Raw genomic sequence first — 9,873 nt, 5'->3', positions numbered from 1 at the left:
GCGCTGGACGGAAGGTGGGGCCAGTCATGGGTGGGGCTGACAGCCCACTGGACATGTCTCTGGGGGAGCCGCTGTTCTGGGTTATTGACGGAGGGCGTTTTGGGGACCCACACAGTGGATGGGCTGAGACCGCATGCTGCCTGACACCCGCTCTCCCCCTCTTCCCTACCACCAGACCCTCCCTGCCCCGAGCTGCCACGTCCTCCAGTCTCCTTTGCAGCCCTAAGTGACCTCATCCAGTGTGGCCAAGGATGGGGGCTGTCAATGGAGCCGCGAGTGGGGCTTCAGGCAACACTGGATGGGAGAGGCCTGCCCGCTGCCTCTCCCCTTGCCTTTCCTCTCCTTCCTGCATGGGATGCTGAAGCCGGTGGTGGAGAACCTCACATGGGTGCCAGGAGGCAACCCACGGACCGCGGTTGACCAGCTGGCTGGAGGAGGCTGGGCCCGGGAGGCCCTCCAGGTGTCCGTGCCTGCCCTGGCTTACTGCCCAGTCACTTACGTCATTTAAGGCACATGTTACCAGATCCAAGAGAACCAACATGCGTGTAAATGGAACGGATTCCTCCTCAAGCACTTTCTTTGTCCTCCTTTTGCTGAGTCCCCTGTAAGACAAGGAGCCTTCATCACATTTTGCTTGTGGCCTGCTGGCTGCTGTGGCCCCCCGGGCCATGAGATAATCTCCGCAGCAAATGTCAGTACAGACATGTCGTGGGATCGTAGGGCTTTATGTTTACTGCCCTGCAAGAGTGACGAGGGAGCGGACATTCGCCTGTCTGCAGAGAGAAGCATCTGGAAGGTGTCACCAAACTGCTAACTGGTAATGTCTGGGTGGTGGCAGTTGGGAGCTTTAATTTTCTGAGTTTGGGGGTAAAGATACTGTGTATTTTGTGTGAGAAAAATGTGATGCTACTCATAATGAGAGAGTATTGATAAAGGCATTCTGGAAGGGTTTTCTTTCCTAGTCCTTATCATACATCTGGGGCAGTGTGGTCCAGCGCAAAGACACTTGACAAGCCTCTGTAACTTCCGGGCCCAGCCAATCCCCGGCTGGAGCCACAGCCCCTTGCAGTGTCTTGGGGATGAACAAGTGGGGAGATGCTCCTCATGGTCCTGATGCCGTGACCACAGCACGCGCGCGCCCGTTTCCTTCCACACGAGGGAGGTGGCCGGAGCCCAGCGCCTCCCTTCTCTAAGCACCTCTCCTCTCTGACTGACCTCGCCTGAGCACACACATCCAATTAGTCGTGACGAATGGCCAACACGCCCTGCCCCCCAAGTCCCCACAAAACCTCCACAGAAGCAGTGTAGACATATTTTCATTTCTTTATTAGAAAGAGGTCTCTACACCATAGCCACCTCTCTCCTTTACTTTACACATTTTTCTTTTTCTCTTTCCCCCCCCCTTAGAATACTGTACAGCTGACACAAAAAATCCCAATGCAGGAAAATACAAACTGGCATATTTAATCAAAACAAAATCATATGAGATAACAAGCAAAGTGAAATGTCTGTCAATGGTTTTAATTACAGTACAAACAACATAAATAAAGCATCATTGAGTCATTGTGAAACAAACTTGCTGAATGAGGTAATAGAAAGACAACCAAAAAAACCCCAAAAAACCCCAAAACAAAAAATCCCGAAGAAACCAAACCCATCTCTGGATAAACGCCGGGCCGCTCTTCCATCTTCTATACATCACTATTTACAGAAACAGAAAAATGTGCTGAGAGGTGGGCAGAGAGACTTGGCCTTCCCTGTTCCCTGCAAGAGATGCCTCTTGGTTGCCACCTTTGACCCGCTCAGTCTCCTGTTCAGAAACACATGTGTGGCCCTATAAGAACCCCATTCAAGGTCATGAGCAGGAGTGGGGGACTGTCTGGGAGCAGGAAGCACTCTCAGAACCCAAGTGGCCGTGCCTGGGCCTGGAGTGGCCAACTCCTCCTGTCCTTCCTGGGGCAGCCAGCTCAGCGGTCCCAAGGCTTTGTGCAGTGCCCTTGGTCAAGGCCACACGGCATCCTCCCCAGCACATGGGTGCTCAGACTGGGACAGGGGTTGCAACCTCAAGAGTTTGATATATTTTAGACAAAAGCCCAGCTGGAGGAGGGAAACCGAGATGTTTTTCAGGGTTTGGAGAAGGCATGACTTCTAACCTCAAGATGTGTGATGTGCCATAAAGCAGTTTCTAAACATACTCATCACCCATGCACCTTGGAACAGCCTGATTCCCACTCAGGTCCGCCCCTGCGCCCTGGGGCAGGACAGGGAGGGCGTGCTGTGCTCCTGTGAGTGGTCAGTGAGGACTCACTCCCCGCTCTGGCTCCAGCTCACGCACCCTTGGTCCCCTCTGTCCTCCGACCCTCGAGGACCCCAGGTGGGATGAAACTTTCCCCCAGGCCACTCAGTGGAATGTCAGCTGATGAGCTGGGTGCAGTGGTCATCAGTTGGGCTGCCCCAGGGTCTTTGAAAGAGGCCTGTCACTTAGGCTTTCGACATCTGGGTGCTAGACCAGGGGTGGAAAGCCCTGCGACATCCTCCATCAAGCCTGGACACTCCCCATCTTACTCGTGGGATCACAGACGGTGTGGGCTTCTGTTACTGTTACTCGTGTTTGGGCCAGCTCAGATATTTGCTTCCCAGGCCATCGTGGACACTGCCTGGGGAGATCAGGGCACACTCTGGTTTGGGGGCAGCTGCTCCTCTAACAATTCGTTGTTTGTTTGGAAGATCCCCGAAAGCTCTTACATGTAGTATCACTTTCTTTCACCTGTGTCTCAAGATGAAGGACAGACACGGGATCCCCACTGATGGTGAATTCTAGATTAGACCTCACTGGACTTTGACAGCAAGTCTCTGTCATATGGCTCCATCCTGACCCTTGGGGGCGTTCTCTGCAGAAGCCACACACCAGGTCCAAATAAAACACAGGCCCTGAGCTGACCTTGTGCACCCTGACAAAGGCAGCTTGCCCTGCACAGACCCCGTAGCTGCTGGGAGCCGGGGGACACCCAGACAGACCCCAGTTTGTCTGCTTGGCGGGAACGGCTCATGGCGGGTCGATGCTGGGCACACCTGCCTCTGGGCACCAATGGCCCTTTAGGTGGGATGAGGGCCTCGGACGAGGGCGTTTTTACCAAGCAGGAACAAGCTCCAGCACAGACGCGACCATCCAGGAGCAGAAGCAGCCCCCCCAGAAATGAAATGCAGGAAGGAGAGGCTTTCATATCTGCCATCCTGAGCCCTTGCCCTGGGAAGCTCTTCCCCACACTGGTGAAACGGAATGATTTTAGAACTTAGGTGCTTTAAAAATCGCAAACTGAAAACCAGACTTTGTGGTCTTGCGGAATCCCATGCTGAGGAAATGTCCTCCACTTTCTACTCTTGACCCACACGGAGAAACTGGAACTGGAAAGAAGCGTCAGTCTGTGCTCAAAAAGCAGCAGACATCCAAAATGAAATGGAGAATCCATTAATAAGGACAACCTTTCTTCTAGAAGGGGAAGAACACCCATGTTTTTGAAATAGGAGTTCTAAGCTGTCACTTCCGGCTTCCAAGGGTCACTTCGGGTTGCAGTGGAAATAAAAGCCTGACGCCATTCCTGTGTACTCGAGGGATGAACCCACTCCCCCTTCTCTCTCCTGCGTAACTGGAAGCAATTCAACAATTTGACTGAAAGGTGACCTAAGATGCTTGAATCAGGAAAGGCCCACCAGGGTGCAGGGTACAGAACAGCGTGGGGGCCAATCCCCCCACCTCGGGCCAGGTAGGGAGCCAGACCCCTGCCCGTGTGAGCCACACACCTGGTGGGCCTGGCCAGGCCGCAGCACAGACGGGGCCCACCCCGAAGCCTCAATGACCACAGGGCTTCCAGAAGAAAGCCACTTAGGAATTCAAGAAAAAGCAACATTGTTGATAATGGCCCAAAGTGAAAAATCCAAGTCTGGATGCCAAAGGCCCTTATTTAGCTTTTTGGTGAAAGATGAGGGTGAAAATCACTTGAAGACAGGACTTCACAATGTGTGAAGCCCATGTTCGAGGAGGCAGTTAGAAATAAATTATATTTCCTGGGAAAGAAAGATGTGTATCTTCAGCACATTTCTATTTGAATTCCTTCCTGACTGCTTTTCAATTTGTTTGCTTGAAGGACATAAATACAATCCAGGGGAGTTCTAGAAAGTCATGCCGACCTTGTGGGGCGCGTGAGGGATGGAAATAGAGCAGGTGGGGGAGGGGCAAAGAGCCCATGGAGGGGTAATGGATTTGCTTTCCGATTATCTTTGCCTTTTGAGAAGTTCTGGAGCCCGGATCATACTTACTCGTAGAGCCTCTACATTGCTGCAAGGCTTCTGAACCTCCCTAGGTGGGAATGTGGATTTCTTATTTCCAGAACATTCTAAATGCCAGGAGGAAGAGATGGCAGAACTGGAGCCGTGGTGACCTGGGTCACTCTGGAGCACAGCTCAGGCTGGGGTCCAGGTAGGACCCAAGGCCGCCCTCGAGGGGAAGTTACATTCACCAGCTGCAGGCACAAGATCAGCCGAATGCCAGCCTCAAGAGGGAGAGCAGCTCTGGCGAGGTGCCTGCTCACCGTGCAAGTGTCTAAGTGACGCACGAGAGGCCCCAGGGCCTCGACCTCTGCCAGCCAGGGTGCTCTTTGGCAAGCTCTGAGGGCCAAGTGTGAACAGCAGCCTCCTGGTGGCTTCTGAATGGTGGGAGGCCTGTCTGAGCCAATGACACAGCATGGCGTCAGAGAGAAGGGGTCACCTTGGGCCTCAAGGGATCTTGGAGAATGCTTGAGAGTAAGACTCAACCTTTACTTTGCCTCTGGAAAAGCAAAATCAGACCACGAAGATGGGAGGATAAACATCAGGAAGTGAGCACTGGAGCTCACCCCTTGGGGCAGGGGCTCACAGAGAGCCTCGCTCATCCTCTGGCTCGGCCTAGCGAGCATGCCATCACAGGCTCCCCAGGACGCGGCTGGAGAAAGCAAGCACCTCCAGCCTGGGGACCCTCTCTATGTGGGTGCGCAGGCTTTGATGCCATCAGCAACTCTGTTCTTCCCGAACACTCCCATTTCCTGAGCTTCCAGCCCCTGGCCGGGTGTCTGGCTGGCAGTGATCACAATGCTTGGAAACCAATGGGTCATTGGATCCTGCAAGGCCACCCCGCCCTCCCCCCCCAGTTTCACAGCTAAGGAAAGAGCGCCCCAAAGCTGAGGACCTGGCCAGGGTCACCCAGGAGGGGCAGCAAAGCCGGGTGAAGCTGGGTCTGCTCAGCCCTATGGCTGTCCTTCTCATCACTGGACCCTGTTCTCCCCTCATGAGGTCAGTGACTGCGCCCTTGCAGATGGAGAGGATGACTCTGGAAGGGTGCAGAGTTATAAAACTGGGGAAGACTGGTCCCGAGGCCCGATGGCAGAGGCTGGGTAGGTGGCAAAGGCTAGACAAAACTTCAGAAGACAGGCAGAAGAGCAAGGCCCTGCCTCGGTGCCTGGGGTCATGGGTAGAGAATGGGCTCCTTTTAGGGTTCCGGTCAAGATTAATCCTCAAGAGCTCTCGACAGCCCTGGGATCGGCAAGGACCCCCTGCCTTCCCCTGCTCTCCGGGATAATCACACACAGCGTGCTCTTCCTGGGAGACATAGAACTGTGCCAGCTCATGGGGCCAGAGACTTAAGAACATGTTACTCACCCTCGAGCTGCTCATCTCCTGGGACAACAGGAGACAGAGGGGCCAGGGCCCCATGACTAGGGCTCTGGGCTTGGCGAGCCATCCTCCTACTCAGTTCTGGAAGTCTACTCTCAAGGGATCAGAATCGAGGCTCCTTCGTCTGCAGAGTTTCTGGCCAGATGGAGAAGCTACCCTCCCCGGTGACCACATGCACCTGTGCCTACCCCAGCAGGTGGTTTCAAGTTCGGGGAAACTTACTTCTGGCTAGAACATGCTATGGGGATGATGCGGTGCTGTCTTCTCATCACTGTCACTTCACAAAACTTCCATGGGACTAGAAAGTGACAACTCGACCCCCTTGCCGAACTGGTCATGTCTAACACCAGCCCTTGTGGCTTTTTGCCTCCCCTCCTCAGTGTTAGCAAGGTTTTGAGATGGGCATGAGAGCACTGTCAGTGAAGAAAGGCCTTTTGGTGTGACACTGAAATACAAGCAGATTAGCCACCAGCCACCTTCTTTTTTTCAAGGAAAACCCCTGAAACCCACCACTGCCTCCCCTCTGCTGCCAAAACTCAGGTTCAGGAAAGCTGGCCGCCTCCCAGCGCAGATCAACATTGCTCAGAATAGCAGAAGAGGGGTCAAGTTTTCTGAGAAGGGATCAGTGAACTCCCTGTGTCTGAGAGAGGGAAGGACTCAAAACACAACAAACCAAACCAAACCCATCTGGCATTCAGGTCGTGAAAGGCTAAGTGAAAAAAGAAGTCATCTGGGAAAATATTATATTATAAACACATATAATCATATGTACACGCTCATATATATCTCAAAGGGAAGCCTGACAAGGAATTCCGTTTCTTTTCAAAACAAGGCTTCGCTATATGAATAGAGCATTCCTATAGTGGGCGTTAACTACAATGAAATAATTTAAGAATTTCATTTGTGCTGTATCTGTGTTCACTACATCAAGTCTACGCTAGAAGCCAGGCTGTGCAGAGGCAAACGTGTACAGCTGCATCAGAACAGTGATGCGTTCTTCAAAAATAGGCAATGACATTTTTTTTTTCTATTCACATTTAAAATAACTACACAGTGATGAAATACAGAATTAAAAACTGTGGGGGTGGGGTGGGGGTGGGAGTAGGATTAGGGACCTGTTGTCAAGGTTCCCAGCTTCTTGGCTTCCGCACCTGCTGTTCCCGGAGCCCGCTGGCTTCCACGCAATGGAATCAAGGTTACATATGTCCATGAAACACTGACCCACATATAAATTCTGTGTAAAGCTTTATTTTTTCCCCCACCTACTTAAATTTTTTTCTTAAAAGGTGAAAGAAGAGAAAAACCTCTTACAAAATAGGTTTATCACAGAAGAGCAAGAGACCTGCCTGGAGGCTGCGGGCAGATGTGGCTGGGCGGACGTGGCCCTGCTCCTCGGTGACAGCGGACCCAGGGTCACCTGCCAGGGAGACAGCCAGCCCTCTTCTCACTCGGACTTGCTAAAGGGTTCCAGGCACAGCCACCCCTTCCCTTTTAACCTAAGGTGTCGTGATCTGATTTTTTACTCTGTTTGGCCATCACGCTGAAGGCAGCTAAGTCCGAAGTTGTCCCACACCTCGGAGATGGCAGGTTAGGTGCCAAAGTAAAGGAAATGGAGGGTCTGGCTACTGAGTGAAGCGCCAGCAGTGCCCATGAGTCAGCTGGTCATGGCCTGCCTCTGCCCAGCACCCAGGGCCGGGACTCAGAAACTCATCCCTGGCTTCCCCACGGCCCCCTCCTCTGGGTTGGCAGAAGTGGTATCAGATCTAAACAATGAGAAATCAACATGTCTCCCCCTCCTTTCTCTCATAGGCATCTTTTTTTTTTCTTTCTCGATTTTAATAAGCAAATTGTACCACCATCATCTTCTGATAGTTTCCTTTTTAAAAGCTGTCGATCACATTAATGGAAGTGTTTGCTGCTGAGAGTGCTTTCCATGTACAACGATCTGTAACTCTCTTATCTCAACTAGTTTGCACGTTATTAGTTCACATCCAGTTCAATTTATAAATTAACAGAGGTGCCATTTATCTGAACAAAAATCAATGCATATTTATGAACTTCTTTTATTCAAATAGATTTTCACAATCTTAGCTACAGACATGACACAGAAGCCTGTGTGACACTCAGGAGTGGCCCGGCAGTGACTCAGACCCATGACATCCACCTTGGCAAAAGGAAGTAAAATCTCTTAGATTTACAAAAAGAAGCCTTTTGTGCCTTTACCGAGTTTACTACATGGCCTCGAAATGTTATTATTAGCTTGAATTCGTGATTTCCTTTCGAATTTCCGACTTAATCTTATTTATTTTTTCCATTTTGTTTTTGTACCAAGGAGACTCCAGTCAAATAATACTCAGCAACCGATTTCCTCTCTTTGGACTGAAAAATTAAACAGATACTAAATTATGACAGTGAATTTAGAAAGGAGGGCTCCAAGGGCTCGAAAGAACATGTCTGGGATAATACGATGCTTCTGAGAAGTATTGCAATCACATCGTGGCAATCATCGAAGCGTGCTGCGTAACTACCTCCCCAGCTAATATGCTTTCTTCTCGGTGATGACTAATCATGTTCTATTAAACAGCGGTAATGCTGGAAGAACCCAACTATGCAAGTGTAATGAAGCCAGTATTCTCCCTGGACAGATTAGCTACAACTGATTTGACACATACCATCATAGGGGCTTCAAACCTGACAAACTCTGCTTGCTTCTGATTTATGCCGTCAAGCTCCTCGGAGAGGAGATGAAATCCGAGTGTTCCGTTTGGTAGAGGTGAAGTGTACTGATGTGCTTAACTGCCGGTTAAGGAGAGTTACCCTTCTCCTTTCTCCTTGCCTCCCCTCCCCCTCTCGTCCCTGTCCCTTGTGCCGCGCTCCAGGTCTCCAGACAGGGGCTGGGGGGGGGTCCCTTGCTGTGTGCTATCGTCAATAAACCGAGGCCCGCTGGTAGCTCCTGCTTGTCGCTAGGGGAGTTTATGAAAAGGACTCCGTTCGGCAGCCTCCTGGCCTCCTCTTCGCCCCGCAAGGACGGTCAGGTTTTGTGATTTCGCGTGGGGTGAGGGCAGGTGGGCAGGTGGCAGGCGACCAGCGGGAACAGAGTGGGGACGTGACGGGACTCACGTGTCGTGACTTCCGAGAGAGGGCACAAGGCTGCAGGCGCCCGGGTGCGGCGGGCAGGGGGCGCGCAGTCCTCAGATGATGGTGGGCACCCTCCCGCTGCTGCTGTTCCGGTTATTGTTCTTCCGGGACAGGTTGGGGGTGGCCATGAGCACGAAGCGCTCGTCGGGGCAGCCGTACTGCAGCAGCACGTCGATGCACTCCTGGCTGGAGGCCTGGCGTGCGTAGGCCAGTGCTGTGTTCCCGTGGGCATCCCGGGCCATGACGTCCACCCCGTACTGCAGAGGCAACAGAGGACTGTTAGGTCACCAGGGGGAGGACAGCTCAGCTCGTGCAGGGACACGGACCCCTGGGATGGGCTACACATGAGCTGGAGCGTGCTCTTTGAAAGAAGGTACTTTCTGGGGCACCTGGGGGCTCAGTAGGTGAAGCACCAGCCTTTGGCTCAGGTAATGATCCCAGGGCCCTAGGATGGAGCCCCGAGTCAGACTCCCTGCTCAGCGGGGAGTCTGCTTCTCCCTCTCCCTCTGCCTGCTGCTCCCTCTTGCTTGTATGCATGCTCTTTCTCTAATAAATATAATCTTTAAAAAAAAAAGTGCTTTTTATTTTTAAGATTTTATTTGTCAGAGAGTGAGGAAGAGCGAATGAGCACAAACAGGGAGAGAGCAGTGGGCAGAGGGAGATGCAGGCTTCCCACTGAGCAAGGAACCTGATGTGGGGCTCGATCCCAGGACCCTGGGATCATGAACTGAGCCGAAGGCAGAGGCTTCACCAACTGAGCCACCCAGATGCCCTAATAATGTGCTTTTTACAAGGAAAAAAAGCACATTGTGTGGCAGACCAAAAATCATTCTCATGTTGCTATTTCTATTCTGACTCTGCAACTGTAAAAACAAAAATAATCACTTCTTGATCTTGGAGGTGATTCCTTTCCATTGTAGGAAACACATATGTAATACACAGGAGCACAGAAAGTCAGCTCGTACCGCACTGCACACTTCAGTCTATTCAGTGGGCAAGTGTTTTCCTCCACGCCGGCCAGGGACCTCT

At 51.9% G+C, this 9,873-nt stretch overlaps 1 protein-coding gene across 1 annotated transcript in view; it reads right to left on the bottom strand.

The window, feature by feature from the left end:
* Window positions 1–1,305: 1,305 nt before the first annotated feature.
* Window positions 1,306–9,873, bottom strand: part of AGAP1 (ArfGAP with GTPase domain, ankyrin repeat and PH domain 1) — a 514,946-nt gene continuing 506,378 nt past the window's right edge. Inside the window, 1 exon segment of the mRNA XM_032355251.1 lies at window positions 1,306–9,101. Coding sequence (XP_032211142.1) covers window positions 8,898–9,101 — 204 coding nt within the window. The 3' untranslated portion in view covers window positions 1,306–8,897.

The sequence above is a fragment of the Mustela erminea genome, chromosome 8, assembly GCF_009829155.1.
Source record: "Mustela erminea isolate mMusErm1 chromosome 8, mMusErm1.Pri, whole genome shotgun sequence".
Taxonomy (NCBI): domain Eukaryota; kingdom Metazoa; phylum Chordata; class Mammalia; order Carnivora; family Mustelidae; genus Mustela; species Mustela erminea.
This window is presented reverse-complemented; position numbering and strand designations above follow the sequence as displayed.